Here is a 20,494-nt window from a genome sequence, read left to right as displayed (position 1 = left end):
CAACCAGGATTCTCTCCCTCCCAACCCCTGAAGCACAGAATCCTAGAATTGCAGAGCTCTAAAGGACCTGAGAAACCATAAGTTCAAGGCTCCAATATGTCCAGGATTATCCCAGTTTCCCAAAGCAGGATGAAGAGGACAGGGTTCAAAGCTAGGTCTTCTGACCCTCAGCCTAATGCTCTTTTAACTAGACCCAAAATAAAGCCTACTTGACATCCAAATGCCACTTTGGCCCTTTGGTGGTGGTGACATGTCGTGCCATGCTGAGGATTGAGTCAGATGCAGAAGAAAGACTGCTGTGATCAATTAGCGACATCCACCTTGAGCCAAGGAAGAGGGTTTTGCATGAAGCATTTGCCAGCCTGCCACTACGCCACACTGATTCCCTGCACTGATGAACACTCTGCACCTCCTTTTCCAGAAACTCTTGAGTGTCGTTCTAGAGGCTGAGATCTATGCAAGGGCCAGGGATACTGACTGTCCCCCATGGAGAAGACAAGAAACTGAATCAAAGAGTGAAGGAGACGAGTCTGAGGTAGGATTAAAATCCAGAGAATTCTGCTTTTGTATCAAACCAACTCTTTTTACTGTGTGCCCACTATTCATGTCTTAAACATGGGTCAGATGCCTACTGTGTGCAAGACAGGGGGTATGGCTTCCTAACTGTTGCCACATCTCACAGACAATGAACATGCCTCCTACCCTGCTGCTAACTTCAGGAATGAGTCACCTTCCTTTCTGCCCCACAGACCCTGTATCTGAACATAGAGGTCTGAATATCTCTCAGGATTGCTGTAAGGTTCATGAGTGAAAATCTATAGGAAAGTGTGTTAGGAAACAGAAAGCCCCTCCATATAAGGATGGAGGGTCACTGTCATTTCCTCCTTCCCCTTGCCTCTCATTAGGGACTCGGCAGCCACCAAGCCTGAGCCTCCTTGCCAGCTGGTCTCCCCCAGAGGCCCTCTGTAGCTTGACATTCTTCCAGCCAGGAACTACCGTGGGGAGAGGAACAGTGTGAAGAGGTGAGGCCATATGGAGAGAGGAGCTGCCTGAATCAACTGAAGGGAGAAATCCAGCTGCCACTTCAATCATAGCAGGTGAGTCTCCAATATCCACAGGCTGCAACTCACACCAGAGATTTTCTGTATCCTTCAGGGCAGAGTAAGGGATTACCACTGATGTGTTATCTGCTCCAATTCTTCCTGCCAGGAGTCAAGTCTAATACCTCTGTAATGTGGGGCCCCATCGACACTCTCTACACCCAGAGATGGGAATTGTACACAATGGCTAGGGAAGGCCACACACTCGTATCTGTTCCTCGCAGATCCTTCCTACTCCAGGATGTGAAACCCAGGAAAATCCTCTGGGTAACATAAAGCTGTAGGCACAACACCTTCCTGGGGGATGGAGACCTAGCATCAATGATCAGTGACCTAGGCACTGTAATCAAGCCCACTTTGCTAAGCAACAAATGTCTGTACAGCATCATGCTAGGTGTGGTGGAGAGCCAAGGAGAAGGAACGCCACGAAATACAGGACCAGAAAGCCTGGGCCCTATCCAATGGTCCGTGTTTTGATTCTTAAAAGATTTTAGCAGAGCACAGAGTGTGGAACGTGGCAAAACAGAGGTGGAAACATAAATAAGGAGAAGATGCAAAAGACAGGGGGGCAAGAAGTGGTAGCTAAGTTTTTTGGAAACAATATATAAGCTGGACCTGGACTGGTTGACAGACTTTGGAAGTTGGCCAGAGGCAAGTGAGGGGAAAAGGAACAGATTGAGCACCTGGTAGAAAAGCATTCTTTCATCCCATTTAGTTGTTGACTAAATTCAGCCCATTTAGTCAACAACTTTTTAGTGCCAGGCAGTTGCTGTGTGTAGAAGTGAACAGAACAAACAAGCACGGAGGTCTGTGCTGACTGCAGCCAGGGACCCCAGAAGAGGACAGGAATGAGCCGGGACAAGAGAGCTGGGCCCTACTGGAGAGGTCTACCAGTTACAGCTCCCCCATTCCCATACTATCAACAGAGGCTGGAAAGAGAAGGCCTGGGCCCTGTGTCCCCCACTGCCTTCCCACAGGTACTCTAGCCCACAGGCTGACTGGTGCCTCCGTACCTGCTTCTCAGTATCTGCTTCAGCTTTCATGGTGAGGAACAGGGTTCTTTGTGGACTGGGAGAGAAGCGGGACATACAGCCCAGAGCCTGATATAACCATAACTTGCCTTACTAACTTCCTTAAATCTACCCAGGGGACCTATTAGCTCTGTTGAAAAAGTGCTGAGGGGAAAGAAAATGGTCCTCCTCTGGCCTGAAAGCAGTCATATTAAAGGATCCAAAAAGCTGGAAATGCCCTCTTTCCTCTTATGCCCAAACATCCATCATCTCTGGTCTCAGCTGTCATGGTCATCCCCTCCCCAGTCTGATCAAGCTCTGCCAGGGCCTCACCAACTGGGCTCTGGGACCCTCAGACATGTCTCTAGTGGATAACTTCCCTGCACTTGGTTCCAGTGGGTTCGAGCCAGGGACACCCCTGCTATGATGGGAGCCCACATCCTATTGTTCTGATCTTTGCCATCATTAGAACCAATTATTTAGCATGTAAATATATACAACACCTTTCTGAAAGTTGTGAGGAGCAAGGCAAACAAACACAGAATTCTAAAATCTCAACCCTGCTAGGGATTTATCCCAAAGATACAGATGCAGTGAAATGCCGGGACACCTGCACTCCAATGTTTATAGCAGCAATGTCCACAATAGCCAAACTGTGGAAGGAGCCTCGGTGTCCATCGAAAGATGAATGGATAAAGAAGATGTGGTCTATGTATACAATGGAATATTCCTCAGCCATTAGAAACGACAAATACCCACCATTTGCTTCGACGTGGATGGAACTGGAGGGTATTATGCTGAGTGAAGTAAGTCAGAAGGAGGACAAATATTATATGGTCTCGTTCATTTGGCGAATATAAAAAATAGTGAAAAGGAATAAAGGGGAAAGGAGAGAAAATGAGTGGGAAATACCAGAGAGGAGACAGAACATGAGAGACTCCTAACTCTGGGAAATGAACAAGGGGTAGTGGAAGGGGAGGTGGGCGGGGGGTTGGGGTGACTGGGTGATGGGCACTGAGGGGGGCACTTGACGAGATGAGCACTGGATGTTATGCTATATGTTGGCAAAGTGAACTCCATAAAAAATAAATAAATAAAATACAATGAAAATTACTCTAAATAAATAAATAATAGCATTAGTTTAAAAAAATAAAATAAAATCTCAACAAAAAGGACTGTCAAGCAGAGCCTGAGGAGCTGTGTGGCAGCGGTACTGCTAAAGGAGGAAAGGGAAAAGCAATCAAGAGCATTCACCCCCCTCCAGGCTCCAGGCTGGGCATTCCCCACAATTTCTCCTCAGATGGTGGGCTGATCCAAGTCCCAAGGTCCCATGCATTTCAGCACTTGGTGCCAGACAGCCCCCTATTCACCTACAAAAAAAAAAAATGAAGTTATACCCCTGCCTCACACCATACACAAAAAATAACTCAGAAGGGATCATGGACTTAATGTAAGAGCTAAAACTATAAAACTATTAGAAGAAGGCATAGGAGTAAATCTTTATGACCTTGGCTTAGACAAACGTTTCTTAGGACACCAAAAGCAAAAATAATGTGAGGAAAGTTAAATAATCTGGACTTGGTCAAAATTAAAAACTTTTACACTGCAAATGATACCACCAAGAAAATGAAAAGCCAACCCACAGAATATAAAGGAATATTTGCAGATCATATATTTGCAGCTGATAAGGGGCTTCTAACCAGAATATATGAAGAATACTTACAACTTAATAATTAAAAGACAAATAACTCAATTTAAAAACAGGCAAAGTAAAAAAAAAAAAAAAACAGGCAAAGTATATCAACATATGTTTCTCCAAGGAAGATACACAAATAGCAACTAAGTACCTGAACAGATGCTCAACATTACTCATCAGAGAAATGCAAATCAAAACCACAATGAGATATCTATCTCACACCCACTGAGATTGCTACAAGACAGACAATAATAAGTGTTAGCAAGGGTGTGGAGAAATTATGATCCTGAACACATTGCTGGTAGGGATGCGGCCACTTGGAAAATAGTTTGGTGGTTCCTCAGAACATTAAATATAGAGTTACCATATGACCCAGCACTTCCTCTCCCAGGTACACAACCAAGAAAAATGATACCATGTCCACATACAAATTTGTGCACAGATGTTCACTGCAGCATCCGTCATATTAGCCAAAAAATTGGAACCATCCAAATGCCCATCAAGTGACGAATGGATAAACAAAAGGTGGCATATCCATACAACAAATTATTATTCAGCCATAAAAAGGAACAAAATACTTGTATGGTCTGCAACATGGATAAACCTTGAAAGCACTGTGCTAAATCTGAGAAGTCCATCACAAAAGACCCCACATTGTATGACTCCACTTACAAGAAATCTCCAGAACAGACAAGTCTATGAACAGACAAGTTAGTGGTTTGTCCAGGGCTGGGTCAGGGGGAAATGAGGAGTGACTGCTAATGGGTACAGGGTTTAACTTTGGAGGGATAAAATGTTCAAAAAGTAGATGTGATGATGGCTCTACAACTCTGTGAACATGAAATGGCTGTGTTCATTCGCTAGCACTGCCACAACAAAGTACCACAGTCTGGGTGGCTCAAAAAACAGAAATTTATTTTATGATTCTGGAGGCTAGAAGTTCAAAATCAAGGTGCCTGTAGGTTTGCTTTCTTCTGAGGACTCTCTCCTAGGTTTGTAAATGGCTGTCTTCTTCCCATGTCTTCACACGGTTCTTCCTCTGAGTGAGTCTTTGTCTTAACCTCCTCTTCTTAAAGCACACCAGTCCTATTGGATTAGGGCCCATCCCAATGACCTCATTCACCCTTAGTCACGTCTTTAAAGGTCCTATTTCCAAATACGATCCCATCTTCAGGTACAAGGGGCTAGGGCTTCAACATATAACATATCGCTGTTTTTAAAATCCCATCCACAATCCTAGATATCAGCTAGCCCTACCCTTTGTTCTACACACGTGGTACTGAGGCCCAGAGATGGAGAGCCACTTGCCCCCCTAATCACAGCTGGTCAGAGGCAGAGCTTGGGAGTAGAATTCACAGCTGCTACTACAAGTCTGGTGCTCTTTCTACTATATCCTCCTTCTACCTGAACCTCTAGGGATCATAAACTAAACAGACAATGATGGGAAAAGTAAGAGAACTTTAAGAAAAATGCCTAAGAACTTAGATCATGTGCAATTAAGAAGTAAATATGCTCCATGGCTTGTGGGAAAGGGGGCAGACAGCAGAGCTCTGAAGAGGCCCTGGGAGAGACGCACACAGTGCCAGCAGAGTCTGTGAGCAAATTCTACATTAATTCTGTATCTGCTGTGTGCCATGTGAAATAGGAGCTTGTTCCTGAGCAAGATGTGCTTTACAGAAGAGTTGGCACTTTAGCCAATCCTTGAAGAACGGGCCCAATTCCACCGGGTGAGGGTTTTCCAAGCAAAAGAACCATGTGACCAAAGGCAGGTAATTTCCAGACCTGTTCAGGAAATAGCAAGTTGGCCAGAGCAACGGAAGCATATGCTTTGTACAAGGAACAGTGGGGGATTACAAAGCAAAGGTAGGCTGAGGTCAGATCCTAGAGAGCTTTGCATGCTACGCTTAGAAGCATGGACTTGAGATAAGTAACAGGGAACCACTGAAGTTTCCGGGACAAAAGTGAGCATCACCCGAGGAGCGCTCAGGAAAGGTGCCACCACCCTGGCCAGCACAGAGCCTGGGAGGCCACTTCAATAGCTCTTGTGTGAAGCATTCACAGGACAGGAGAGGATGGCAACAAGCATGGTTGATGAGAAGAAGCCAATGGGATGTGGGGAAGCAGAGAGCTCCCTGTTTCTAGGGGAGCTCTCTCCAATTTATCTTAATTAGACTTGGGAAAGCGAGAAGTTGAGGCAAGCAAGAAGAGGAGGGAACTCTGCAGGCACTGAAAAGCCGCCAACTCCCAGAGCCCATGTTGTGATCCGGTGCTGACAGCCCTTCATCTTTTCTATGGTGGGTTTTCTTTTCTTTCTTTCTTTTTTCTTTTCTTTTTTTTTTTTTTTTTTTTTTTTTTTAGGAGCTTAAGGGAGGGGTGGGGAAAGGGAGAGAGACATAATGGAGTTGCTCAGTAACAAAAGCCCTGATGCATTTCTACTCTTTTTCTCCTCGGGGTGTGCTAGTCCACTGGCACCCTATAATCCTAGGGGATGTGAGACACAGCGCGTACCTTACTGTTGCAGTGCAGACAGCAGGGGCACCTACCCACCAGTGGCTGCCAAGCACCCCCTGATCAGGGAGAGGAAGGAAGAGCCCAGAAACAGACATGGAGGATGGGAAAGACAGCATGAGAGTTTGAGAGAATCCTCAGTTTGAGTCCTGGGTGTGTTTCCCTTTCCAGCTTTGTGACCTTGCATCAGACACTTCCCCTCCCTAGGTCTGGGTTTCCTAGTCTTCATTGACACCAACAGCCACTACCAATTATTCAGGCTCTACTATGCGCCAGGGGCTGTTTCAGGCTTTTATCCCTTACAAAAAACCCTATGAAGTAAGTATTTGTTTCCCCATTTTACAGGTGGAGAAACTGGGGTCCAGAAGTTTAGTAGATTAGTCAAGGTCAGAAAGCTATGCTGAAACCCAGATCTGTTGAGCTTAAAAACCCCCATTTTTAAACCATATCACATTTAATGCGACTCAAGTGGAAACAATAAAGCCTGCTCTTCCCTCCCTCATCAGCTTGCTATGAAGCTCAGGGGAGAGAATTCACTCTCAGAACAGCAAGGGTAAAATTTGTCTCTGTTGACATGCTAGTTACTTCAGGCCCAAACGTATTGGCCCTCAAGTCAACTAGAACTCACTTTCACTCAGGCCCTAGCCCCAGGCCCTCCTCCTACAGAAAGTCCTCCAACTACCTAGTCTTCCACCACGCTGGCCCACCGTCACTTCCTCCATGGTGCTCTCAGTCCCTAGATTGCACTGGGCCCCTAGAAGCAAAGCCCAGGTCTCCCCTGGGTTCCAGACTCTAAGAGTCTACCATTATCAGGAGATGGTGCGTATCCCCATAAGTTCCCTCACTCCTGACCACTGGGTCTCCCACTGCAGCTGCCCCTCACTCACCCCAATCCTAGAGGAGATTACATGAGAGGACGAGGATAAAATATCCAGCGCAGTGCCCGGTACCAAGAGGGTCGTAATCTTCACAGCTGTTCACAAGATCTGGGCCCAGGCACCACACAACCTTTTGACTCTTCAAAATCATGTTCCCTTCCCCGGGGTAGTCATCACATGCCAAACCTACACCCAGACAAACATCCTGATGCTCCTGACACAAGCTGGGAAGGACCTCGACCTATTATTAATAGAGGAAAATTGGATCTGACATTGTCAGAGATCTGAAACCTCCCAGCTGAGGGAAGCTTTGTTTTTTTTAATAAATAATAAATAACTCAGGGTGTTTATTTCCCAAGCAAGTCGTACATCTTAAGTGTCACTAGGCTCACATGTCAAGGCTGTCATCTAGAGAAACCATGGAGTGATGCTGGCGTCTTCAAGTCCCCTCTCCTTCCCAAAGAGCTCCAAGAACCTCAAACGGATCCTCCTTCATCTTCTCTACAGCCCTCAGAGGGAGAGGGCCCCGGCGACTCTGCCTCCAGTGTGCCTACAATAAATACTTGCTAACTGCCCAAGGGGGATGATTTTCCTTACTTGCACAGATTGGAAGATGGAAAAAAGTCAATTTCCTCAGCACCCACCTAATCTAATTTTCCCCATTCCGACTCTGCCTCAAGCCCTCTCTCACTGGAGACCTACCTCCTCATACAGACCTTGCTGGAGGGAAGAAAAAAGTAAGCTATGGCCTCTCACTCAAGACAGACCAATCGACACAGACACCCTATCTCATTGTTGCCCAGAGCAACGTGCAGAGAGTAAGTGACCATCTCCCAAACCCTTACAACAGAACCAACGGTCCCTGGCCAGGTGCTTCCAGAGCAATCTGTCTTCCAGCTCACTGGGGGCTCCAGTCATGTCATGCTCCATCCTGTCATGCTCCATCCTGTCATGCTGTGTGCAAGTTGTTCCCCTCTCCACGATTTTTACTAATTGTACAGCTTTATGTTCCTCGTACCCTCCCCCGAAGGGCCCAGCACAACTGACCCCTAACACATACAGCAAGGCTAACAATCTAGCTCCCTAAGCTACAGGTGTATTTTGTTGATCCGTACCAAGTTTTTTAATTTTTTTTAATTAGTTGCCAATAATTAAAAATCAGATTTTACCCCCAAATCAGGCATTCATGCTTCCTTTCAAAACCGGAAGATCTGGCACTACCAGGTTCATATTCTGGTGTGGTAACCCGAGCAGGTACAGGGTAGCAAGTCTTCAGTCTGTTGTAGACCCTGGCCCACATCCCTCCTCTGAGCTGGCAGCTTTGCACACACTTTAGTTGCATATAGTTCAATGGATGAGCTTGCGGTCATTTTGGGCTACAAGATCCCTGAGGGTTAGAGTTGGATCTATTTCTCATCCTTTCAATGGGACCAGGTGGAGGCGTGAGCTTAGAGAATTACCCAAGTTGTTAAAACTACCTAGTCCAAATCCATGTACCCAGGCCAGCAGGCTTCAGAGCCAGAGCTACAACAGAAATGCAGAGTTACTAGCCTTTAAAACTCTGCTACCTAACTCACTTCCAAAGCCAGTCTGTAAGGCTAGACTGAGACCAAGATCTGAGCTAAATCCCATGGCTGCTCTCAGGCACCTGACTTCCGACAGGCAGTTAACAGCCCAGAATGAGATCTTCCATTACTCTAGGAAAGAATGCCTGGCTTCTTGACTCATCCTAGACAATAATACAAAAGGGGGAGATAGAAAGAGAGGGTAGGAATGAGAGGAACAGGAGCCACATCAGTAGACACACACACACACACACACACACACACACACACACATATATATATATATATTCTGCTGTAATACATTGCTGTGTATCACTGCATTAGTATTAGCTCAGTCAAAAAAGTGTGAACAAACTAAATGTTCAACAATGGGAAAGTTGATAAATACTCGGTGATTACTATGTAGGCACTTAAAAGACTAATTGTGATGATTATGTAGCTCATAGTAGGATATTAAAGCAAAGAGAATGCAAAACTCTATCTCCACTATGACTATAATCATGTGAAGATCATGCCTGCAAGTAAATGCAAACTAAAGGCATCCTAGAAGATGGAAAGTGGATTTGTCATGGTGGCAGGTTTTTCCTCTCTCTCATTCCTTTGATTTGTACTCTTATTGTACAGCATTAGTTCTATGAGAAGTATTGGTTTCTGAGCGTCCAACCTGCTCCTGACCCTCAAACAAGCTAGCACAAATCTAAAACCAGATGATGAGGAAGGTTAGGTGGAGAATGTCTCCTGCACTCACTCAGGGCCTTCTGGGAGTCCCACAGGGGCAGGCACAAGGCAGAGGATTTGCCACAAATCAGCCTGCAGGGTTGGGGGGACACTCCCTGTGCCTCCTCCACCACACGTACAGCATGAAAGGAAGCTCAGCTCTCCTCACTGAAGGGCTATCTGCCAGGACCCCCTGCATGCTTGTGTGGCCCTCTACGGCTCTGTCACCCAGCCGGGGTTTCAGAGCTCCCCATCTTCTGGACACTTCCAGAAAGGAGCAGGCTCCCAGGGCTCCAGGCCAGAAGCAGCCACACCAGCAGTCCCATCCCTCACCCCTCTGCAATACATGTTTTGTCATATCCATTGCTGGGGACTTCGGAACCAGTCCGGGGAAGAGGCTGCGGGCTGAGGGAAGCAGAGCATCAAGACAGGGGGACCGCCAGAGCACCCCCTAAAAAGGAGGAGGCCTACCATGGCATCAAGCCAACCCTCCCAAGAGCCCAGGGAAGGCAAGGGAGGGACTGAGTGTGGGCACCGCGTGGACAACCAAAAGACGTGGCCCCACAGCGGCCTCCTGGCGACCAGGTGCTGAGCGGCTAGGAGGTAGCAGCTGCCTCATTGTAAGCGGTAACAGAGAGCCGGTGCCTCAGAAAACAGAACGAGACACATTCTCACATATACTTTCCAAGCTGATCAGACTCCCCAGGGACAGATTTCCTGCTACGGATTCCCCCTGGGACCAAGAGAGAGCCGGAGGAAGGAAAAAACCTTCTAGAGAAATCAAACCCCGAATCCAGCAGGGCATCCCATTTTCAGGGAAATTCACTTATATTCAATTGTTGGGCTTTTACTTTTCAATTCCAAAAACTGGCTTCTTAAAAAAGAAAAAAAAAAAAAGGTGGGGGTGGGGAAGAGGGAGGGAGGCATTCATTGCCACCCTATCCTCTTCAGTGTCTGGGGTTCACAAAGGGAGTCCCCGGGAACAGGGCCACAGTTCTGACAAGCAAGGGCAGGAAGAGGGCAGCCCAGCTGGTCAGGTCAGTAAGCCCCTCAAAGGGCATCTGCAAGCCCGGTGCCTGCCCAGCTGGTGGCATCTGCTGGAGGGGAGGTGGCGGGGAAGGGCAGGAGGGCCAACAGGGACAGCACCGACTGGGCAGCAGGCAGCCAGCCCCTCCTCCTGTAAGCAATCCCCACCCCAGGGTTATTTCCAGGCACTTTTTCCTGTGAGAAAAGAATGGGAGGCATGCAGGCCAGCCATTCCCCAAATCCACCCCACCACAGCTCCGTGCCCAATTACGTCCAGTTGGGGGGGGGGGGGGCAGCTCTCCAGAGCCTGTAATCAGCAAATCCGTTTAAGAAATGCAAACTGGCAGCCAGAAACGAGTGACATAGGTAATGCGAGAGAAGCCTCCCCTAAAGCTGAATGCACGCATGCTCACAGGCTCTGCGGGTGTGTGGGAGCGTGCGCTGGCCACGCCAGGCTCTACAAACCACATGGAAAGGTGGCCAGAGACACTCCTGGACTTTTATAGCTCTTCGGGGACCTGATCTCCAGGAAGTGCTAGCAACTGCAATCCAATTGTGTCCCTGGCTAGAGAAGCCGGCTAGAGACTGGGGACTGCAGAGGGAGGAAGAACTTCATTGGGAAAAAATGTTAGAGTTGAATGTCGAGCCGGAAGGACAAAGGCTTGGGTGAAGGAGGCTTACCAGGCAATAAGGCATTCTGAGTGCTCCAGCAATCTGCATGGGGCTGTGCAGGGAGTATGGGGCTCATCTGGGGATTTAACTCCCTAGAGCCAGGCCAGGGCAGGGTGAGGATGGGGGAGTGCATGCTCTCCTGTGGGGCCTGGAGCCTGGCACCCTGAATCAGCCCTTCACGGATCGAGGGATCCAGCTAAGGACAGCCCCCAGCCAGACGGAGGACTCAGAAAGTTGAGGCCAAAGAAACATGCTGTCTTCACTTAAGAGAACAAATAAAACCGTGGAGAGGAAAAGCTAGCATTTATTAAGCACCTAGTGTAGACCAAGTGCACAATATCTCTAATTCTAAGAACTTGTGGCAACGTGGGTATATTATTCTAATATTACAGACAAAAAAAAATCGAGAAAGCCAGGAGATTCACATCAGCCACATGGCTGGAACCAAGGTTAATGCCACACCACGCTCCAGATACACCACACTTCAGTGGGGGGGGCGGGGGGGAGGCGGGAAGGGGGCATGTCATATCCAGTTTTCCCCAAAGCAAATCCTCCCCATCCCTGACCACCCCCCTTCCCCCCACCCCCACCCCAGAACACCATCACTGCTGCCTTCACCGCTGTCTGGCTCACTGGGTGGCCTTAGGCAAGCCGCTGAGTCTTTCTGGGCATCGGCTGCCCGGCTGCCCCCGTGTAAAAATAAGGGGATGTCGGGAGGCCTGGGTGGCTCAGCAGTTGGGCGCCTGCCTTTGGCTCAGGTCATGATCCCAGGACCCAGGATCAAGTCCCACATCAGGCTCCCTGCATGAAGCCTACTTCTTCCTCTGCCTATGTCTCTGCCTCTCTCTCTCTCTCTTCTGTGTCTCTGATGTATAAGTAAATAAATCTTAAAAAAAAAAAAAAGAATAAGGGGATGTCTAAGACATTTGAGAAGGCTCCTTCCTGTTCACAAAGGCACAGAAAGGGTAAGTCAGCCACAGCCCTGGCAGAGAGACTGAAACAGGTGAAGAGGCCTTCAACACAGTTCTCTGAATCCTAGCTAAAAGCTGTAGCTCCCAGTGAAGATGTGCAACACCCCACCTTTCATACCTTACTATCATTGTTAGCCTTGTGTTCTCGCCTGCCTCCCCAACAGACTGTGCACTCCCTCGGAGAAGGACACCCCACCAAATTCTGCCTGCACCCCTCTGCCTACAGCTGCATCTGGCACGCCACAGACACTCGTTCAGTGTCAGCTGGTTGAATGAGTGAGTCGATGAATGAATGCATGAGCAAATGCTCCTCGGAGCCAGGCACGCTTCAGAAGGAAGCACTTACAAGAATCTGTTTACCAGAATTCTCCTCAGAGGTAGAAAAGTTGGACCTTCCCAAAACCTAACTCTGCACTGAAATCATCTGGAGATCCTGTCAAAATACATATTCCTGCCCCACTCCCAGAGTTTCAGACTCCGAAGATCCGGGCTGGGGGCCCAGGAGTCTGAATTATTAAAAAGCTCCCCAGATGTCTCTAACTCAACGCCAGGTCTGGAAGCACTGATGTATATTACTTGGCTAACACCCCCTTCAGTCCTGCTCTGGGACCGGATGAAGCTAAGAAATGGAAAAAAAAAAAAAAAGTGACTCTCTCCTAGAGGCTCTTTTCCAAAGAGCTCACACCAACTTTTAATGCCATGGTGCTGTCACCTGTTGCCCTGAAACAGGGTGCCAAAGCTTCTCCCCATTCTGTAGGCTAACAAACTGAGGTATGTCCAAGAAAGACTATTAATTACTCTTTTCATTCTTCTTCTGAGCTCCAGGAGAATGCAGGGGTATTTCCGCTTTCAAGGGCCCAGCGAAATATCAAGAGAGAGAGAACAAAGCCAGGCACACGCTTGGCCACAGGACTGACATCTCTACGCCTCCTGTCCAGATGTATAGGACAACACATACTGTTGTTTGATGGTCACATACCCCCAGGCACCCTAAACACAGAGCCTCTCTGGTGTTAGACCATCAGGCGAAAGAGAGCCCCACGCCCTTTATCTCAGGCCTGCCCTGGAAGTACAGGGAACGCCGTTCACTTATTCATTCATGAAAATTCCAGGACACCTAAGATGTGCCAAGCAGGGGAGAAGGTTAGGAAGGTGCTGCATCACAAGCGGAGATAAAGGAAGAACACAGCAATTCCTATTCTTCTCAGTAAAAGGAGCAGCCCTCCTGGGGGACAAACACTAGCCGGCTGAAAACTGAGCCGCCCACAGCCCACTGGTCTACCCAGCAGTGGGCCAGCCTCTTGAACTGGAGACACCTCTTAGAGGCAGGAGCCCAAGGCACCTCAGCGGGACATGCCTGAGAGGCCCCCTCTTCCCTCATCTTCCTCCTTCCAGCAAGCCTGGGATGAGATTGATGGAGCCGGGACAGCTGCAGCGGTGGGAGGGAGTAGGGGGGACAACAGCTGGACAGAGGGAGGGCCCTTCCCCCGCTGGAGCTGGCGAGCTGGCGAGGAAGGAGAGGACAGGTCCCCTCTGTGTGCTCCTCCTTCAGGAGTGGAATGTGAGCCTTTGGCCCCCCTCTGGCCTTGCCCTCCCCTCCCCCCACCTCTCCTGGTCTCCAGGCAGGCAGGTGTCCCCGGATGCCACAAATAACAGGCCACAGAGTGGCTTGGCTGCATATGCGAGGCCTCTCGGAGCAGGCAGCACCATGCTGCCATGGCCCACACTCCCTGCAAACATTCTGCACTCCTCCACCCACGTGGGACCCAAGGCCCTCTACCCCCAGCCTCTCCCACAGTGCCCCCAAGAGGGCCCAGGGTCCTGACCCCTCACCCAACGTGCTAGAAGGCAGTGCAGTGACCTACAATGTGGAGTGCTGGCCTGTCAGTGGACACGGATTGTGTCACAAATTCAGCGTGGGACTCTTAACAGCCTTGGGATCAGTTCCAGTTCTACTAAAAAGCTTCATGACTTTGACTTCTGGTTGCCTTGTCTGCAAAATGAGGATGATAATATCTACTATACGGAGCAGTTCTTCTAAGTAGAGGAACCACATCCCAGTCCATGACAGGTACCAATATATGATGGGCCTCAGTTTGTTCATTTGTCAAATGAGCAGGGGAGCCTAGATGGTCTATCAGGGCTCTCTGGCACCTATAATAAAACTGACTCAGCCTTCTGGCCAACAACCCTGGGATGTATCCCCTTCATCCCTTTTCTCTAGAGAGAATCGCTGCTCAGAATACCTTCCTGCATCCCACAGTTTCTCCCAGATGCATCAGGACCTAAGGCTTCTCCCCTCCCATTCCCCCTTCCAGGCCCGACAACTCAATCTCCGAATGTGCCCAGGCCAGACTCCTAAGGACCAGCCCTTCATCTGCCAAGCCATGTCCCCCATAAATACATAACCCATTCACGTAGTTCAGTCATTGCCTACCAAGGGGCAAATTACTCCCTCCTGACCCATGTCATACCAAAGGTGACCCACCGGTGATGTAGCCACAGTGTCGGTGCAAACTGTTGGTACAGAATAGTACTGTCCAATGTGGCAAACTCTAGCAACATGTGGCCACTTAAATTTAAATTAATTAAAACCAAATAAAATTTTAAAATGCAGTTCCTCAGGCACACTAAGCCACATTTCCAATGCTCGGCAGCAACGTGTAACTAGTCACTGCTCTACCGGACCATACAGAATAGAACATCCCCATTGTGACAGCACTGGTCCAGAAGATGCTCTCAAGCTGGAGGCAGAACAGGCCCCAGGTGGCTCAGATTGACTCTGGAAGGGGGTAGAGAATGAGGGGAGGGCAATCCTCGGGGAGGAGGGGCCATTTCCCCATCGCTTCAGTGGACCAGGATGAGGGCTCTGCAGGCCCACCAACCCAGGGCAGGGCCCCCCAGGGAGGGCTCCCCGGCCCCAACACCTGGCAGGATGCACAGGCAGCTGTCACACCACGCTTCATTTTTGGGATGCATGGGACGCCCGTCATTCTCTCCAGCCCCTGGCAGACTCCCTGGCCTTTCCTAGCTCATAAGCTATACCTCGTTTCAGAGTAGGGAAGTGGTGCCACCCTCCAGCCAGCCAGCTTCAGCTGGGGCTGGACCTACTGGAAGCCTTGGCAACTCCACATCCACCCCAGACTCAAAAATATCTGGCTGCTAGCTCAGACCGAGAAGAAGGAAGGTGAGAAAGCTAGTTTTCACCAAGCACCTCATATTCAAGGGACCCCATGAAGGTACTTTCATTTACAGTTTCCCATTTGATCTCCCCCAAAATGCTGCAAGCCAGGTATAGACGAGATAAGAATTGGAGAAGAAATGTGAACTGTGTGAGCTAGGAAGGGAGGGTCACAGTCTCAGTGCAAGCCCAGAAATGTCTGACTGCAGAGCTTACAATCTACGATCCCCTCTGTGGCTGTAGGGTCCACGGACAACCAATGAAGGGGGAGAAGCCACCCCCACTCTCCCTCCCAGGGAGTTCTCCATACTGTGAGCATGACTGTAAGGACCTTGGGCTTTCAGAGTTTCTGGCCTGAGTGAGCCCAGAATCTTGGGAAGATCTTGGCAGCGGTGAGGTGAAGAAAGGCAGTAGACAAAGCAGGTGAAGCAGGCTAAGGAAGGGGAGGTAGAAGGCAGTCGAGGGAACAGAAAAGTAAAATCATGGGAGGGGGCAGTGCACGTGGAGGCGTTTGAAAATATTCCAAGTGTCATTAGTACCTGTCTTCCTCAATTAGACGTCAGCCTCCACACAAGCAATGCCCTCGTCTGGCTCACCGCTGTGTCCCTAGCACTACCACAGCTCCTGGCACACAGCGGGTGCTCAATAAATGCCTGTTGGGAAGACAGAAGGGTGGATAGAACAACAGAATGCCAAGGGACAGGGGAGAAAGACAAAGCCTCTTCCTGCCCTTCCAGAGCCCACCACGTCCAGGAAGTTGTCCTGACCGCAGCACTAGCTGGGTTCCCAAGGGCTCTGAATGGTCTGCGGCAGCCACGCCCCCATCCCCACTCTCCTGGTGGCCAAAGGTCCTAAGTCTAGGCCACTGAGGGCTGAGAGACCGCATGCAAAGAAAGATCATGCGGTCCCATCATCTCATTGTCCAGATGAGGAGACTGAGACGAAAGAGGGGAATCCGCCTGCACAGCAGCACAACAGCAAAGTAGAGAAGTTTCTCATGACTATGCCAGCAGGAGCTAGATAACACAAGCCCGCTGCTGAGCCTTGATGCCCTATAGCTCACTTGCAGGGCCAGGCAGTGCCTGTAGCCCATCTGTCTCTCCAGCCTGCCAAAAGGCCTACCTTCCCCTGTGTCCATGTTGATGAAACCCACGGCGGGCGACTTCAGAACATTGCACCAGGGGGAGGTTTTGCTGGCCATGGCACCAGGCCTGTAATTTCCGATTTCCCAGCCTGATAACCCTAATCGTCCGAGCCCTCTCTGCTCCAAGCCCCATGTGGTCATACATCATCTTGGCTGATGCCAGCCATGCCTTCCCCCAGCCATCTGGACAGAAAAATGAGGAAAGAGGAGGACAGGATGATTTTGGCAAAGAAAACGGATGGAAAGCTAAGGACACCTGGTCCCTACCCTCCCTGACCTCACTGTGTATGTGCCGTTGGGATGCAGCATGACGGGCATGCATCTCTCTTCCTGGGATTCAGTTACCCTATAAGGAAGTGGGAATCTTCAGTGTCAAGCTCAGCAAGATGTGTTGAGATGGGGGTTCCTTTATATCTGCTGCCAGGTATAAACAAGACGATACATAGCTAGGCAACTTCTAGGCATGGTAGGGTCCCTGTCCTGGAAGAGCTCTCAATTAAGACAATGGGTCAAGATAGGTTCACATAAAGAGCTAATTTCCAAATGAGAGCACTGGCAAATGAAGGCCACAGGGCAGGGCAGTGTGGACCAGCAAAGTTTACGGAAGACACAACAGGAAAGAGAAAAAAGGTGAGTGCAATCCCAAGGTCAAGAGCTGAATGCCAGAGACTGTGGGCACTTAGCACAGGCAAGCATGGTCCCTGCTGGAGGATCTTGCTGCCCAAGCAGAAGGCAAACAGCCCCCCACCACGGATGCCAGGGCTGCTGGGTACAAGCCCCGCTAACCTGGGAGCGGTGAGAAGCATGGGAGACTGCAGCAAGAAGCAAGGCTCTTGAGGGAAGTGGCTGGTCCCAGGGCTGGAGCAGGAGGAACAGAGCGTGAGCCTGGAGTACCTCAGGGTGCCAGAATGTAAGGAAGTGTTCAAAAAAAAAGATGAGGGTGCATCAAAAGGGCACAGGAGCCAAGCTGAAAGAGCTTCCAACATCAGAGGTGGAGCAATCCGAACCACAAAACCACCACAGTACTGAATTCTAACTGTGGCCTGTAGAATAGAACATATATCCATGATTTTTATCACATAGTATGCATCCACACATTTGTTACATACTACATATTTTATAAAATAAATATAACAAATATTCATGTGCTCATAACGGTAAAAGAAATAACTCAATGGTTAAATAAATAAATGCGGGAGAAGGGCCAGCTCTTCCTACAGAAGAATTCCAAGTAATAAACATAGAGGAGGGGCACCTGGGTGGCTCAGTCAGTTGAGCATCTGACTCTTGGTTTGGACTCAGGTCTAAACCTAAGGGTCATGAGATTGAGGCTCACGTCAGGCTGGTGCTCAGTGGAGAATCGGTTTAGGATTATCTCCCTTTCTCTCTACCTCCCCTCCAACCACACGCATGCATGCTCACTTGATCTCTCTCTCTCTCTCAAATAAATTCATTAATTAAATCTTTAAAAATTGAAAATAAAATAAGTAAGCACAGAGGAAATGAGGAAAATAGAAAGTGCCATGAGGCAAACACCAACCACCATAATAACTACTGCAGGCAAGAACAATTGATGGGTACTAAAATTAGTGAGTCAAGTTTGAAGAAAGACTGGATATTTGTAGAATCTCAAAGTATCTTTGAGATACACAGCCATTTATGAATTACCAAAAGAAAAGCAGTAACTTCATAGAGGAGCAATCGGGCCAACACCTCCTTCTCCAAGTGACCAGCATGAACATCGTTAGTAATAAGGCACATTGACAACCAGCCCCCCCTTAGCATGATGCACCAAGAAGGACACAGCATCACATTGCAGTGCTCTTGCCAAAAATGCATAACCTCAATCTAACTATGAAAGAACACCTGACAAACCCAAAGTGAGGGCCATTCTACAAAGTAGAATGATTAGTTCGCTTCAAAAAAAGTCAAGGCCACAAGAGTCAAAGAAATGCTGAGGAATTATCACAGGTTGGAGGAGACCAAGCAAGCATGACAACTAAACGCAGCGTAGGATCCTGGAGACAGAAAAGGACATCAGTGGAAAACAAAATACTCTGTAGTTTAGTTAATACAATTACACCAGTATAAATTTCTTGATTGTGACAATTAGACTGCGGTTATGTAAGAGGTTAACAAGAAACCAAAAAAGCAAAATCCGAAGGGCGTGTGTGCCTATGTGCACCACATGCATCCATGCTACAGGGCAGGAGTATGTATGAGTGCAGGAATGCGGGAATGCCAGGAAGTGTGCAAGAGTCTGGGGAGTGGGGGGAGAATGGCCTTTTGCTGTTTCAGGCAGCATGCTGAGCCTAGGATCCGATTTTCACAAAAGGATTACTAGATTACATTCTTTACCGCAGGCAGCTGTCCCTGTCAAATAAATAATCACCGCCTTACATTTATATATCACCTTTCACCCTGCAGTCCTTCTCCTACCACCAAGACCCGCCTGGGAACAGTCGCAGCCCACACGGCAGAGATCAACCGGAACCCCATTTAGTTTCCAAGAAAGGGACCTGTAGTCAAAGAAGGGGAAACTCAGCTAGAGTGCAGGGGAGAGGGGTTCAGGTGGGTGGTGGGGGTGCCCCGGATTAAATAAAGCCCAACCCAAAAGAAAGAGCGTGAGGCAGCGGGCTCCCCTGAAAGGGTATCCTGGCCAAGCAGTGTCAACCCTGGAGCAGTGGAGCAGTGGAGCAGAGCGACTACCAGCTCTCAGCCTCTGAAGGTGTGTGTGATGTTGAGCAGGTTCCTCATCCCTGAGACAGACCTATCACACATGAGCATTGATCCATGTTAAGCACTCAGCATAATATCTGACACCAAGTCTTGCTAGTCACCTACTAGCCACACGGGAAAGGGCTGGAGCAAGGGCAGGTGGAGACTGTGGAAAATATAGGGACTTACTGGTGCCAAGGAAGGAAGCCAGGAGCTTCCCAAGAGGCTGACTGTCATGAGTCCAGTGCCGAGCAACATGTAGTGGGATCCTTATATCCAAGCCACAGGCCCACTCAGAAGAGGTGACTTATTCTGATGTGTGGCTGTCCCTGCAAGGGGGAAAGGCAAGCAGTGCCTTGTAAGGTCCACAGAGCAGGGCTGGCCAGACTGGGGAAGGGATCAGTGCTGAGGGTGAGCACTTTGACTCAAAGAAAAGCTTCTAGATAGTCCATCTGTGTCTCCCAAGCAACTAAGACACCATGCAAAGCCACCCAGACGCTGCTTTCAGGGTCTCTACAGTGTAGCTGGGGAGAAAAGCGCATACACAAGGGCCATCACCACCCATAATGCAAGCCAAGGGCAAGTGAGAGGACTGGAGAAAATGCAAGCCACCAGAAAAGGGAGAGGCCACTCCGGGTAATAGCGTCACGCAGGGCTTCCTCCAAGGAGCAGGGCCCTCCCTCGCTAGACCTTGAAGGACATGTGGGGCCTTGATGAGCAGAGACAGGGCCAAGAGGAAGGGGAAAGCTGGCACGGATGCCAGCCCCATCAGAGTATGCTCCGGAGGCAGGCAGGACATCTGTCACCGCCATGATGGGAGACAAGGGGAATGGGCTGGAAAAGCCATTCGGAGGCAGACTAGAAGGGCCAGAGATTCCCCCTGTGAGCGAAGACACTCCCATGTACTGCCACAGCATGGGCATGACTGCTCTTATGCTGACGGAGGTGGAGGAGCTGGGGGAGAGAGAAGGTTCTGGCATCGGGAAGCAGGTTCACAGTGAACACCGTGAGAGATTTTGTTTGACTTTGTCATGACACAGGATACCGAAGGGCTGGTAGAGACTGCGGAAGCTTAGGTCACCTTGTGTAAAACAACATCAAACTTCCCCTCTGCCAGGGACCCCAAGGCCCCTCGGTGCTAGTCGACTGAATCTCCTGGCTCCCCTCTGGCCCCTGGCCAAATCTCCTTTGGCCCCTACTGTGAACCCCAACATTTCCCACGGCCTTCTCCACAAAGCCCCAATGCTTCCCCTTGGCCTCCTTCAGTAAAGCCTGAACTCCCTTGGTCCTTAGCCAATACACGTCCAT

The 20,494-nt window shown here is 49.2% G+C and overlaps 1 protein-coding gene across 14 annotated transcripts in view; it reads right to left on the bottom strand.

Moving 5' to 3' along the window:
* The window catches only part of TSPAN9 (tetraspanin 9), a 199,706-nt gene that overhangs the window by 118,087 nt on the left and 61,125 nt on the right, over nt 1-20,494 (bottom strand). For 6 of the 14 annotated variants that reach the window (XM_038576464.1, XM_038576475.1, XM_038576466.1 and 3 more), the window contains one exon: nt 3,365-3,480. The exons of the other annotated variants lie outside the window; for them this stretch is intronic. In XM_038576464.1, the coding sequence (XP_038432392.1) occupies nt 3,365-3,446 (82 nt within the window). In that variant the 5' untranslated portion in view covers nt 3,447-3,480. The remainder of the gene's footprint in view (nt 1-3,364; nt 3,481-20,494) is intronic. 14 annotated transcript variants of the gene reach the window in all.

The sequence above is a fragment of the Canis lupus genome, chromosome 27 (genome assembly GCF_011100685.1).
Source record: "Canis lupus familiaris isolate Mischka breed German Shepherd chromosome 27, alternate assembly UU_Cfam_GSD_1.0, whole genome shotgun sequence".
In the NCBI taxonomy this organism is placed as follows: Eukaryota; Metazoa; Chordata; class Mammalia; order Carnivora; family Canidae; genus Canis; species Canis lupus.
This window is presented reverse-complemented; position numbering and strand designations above follow the sequence as displayed.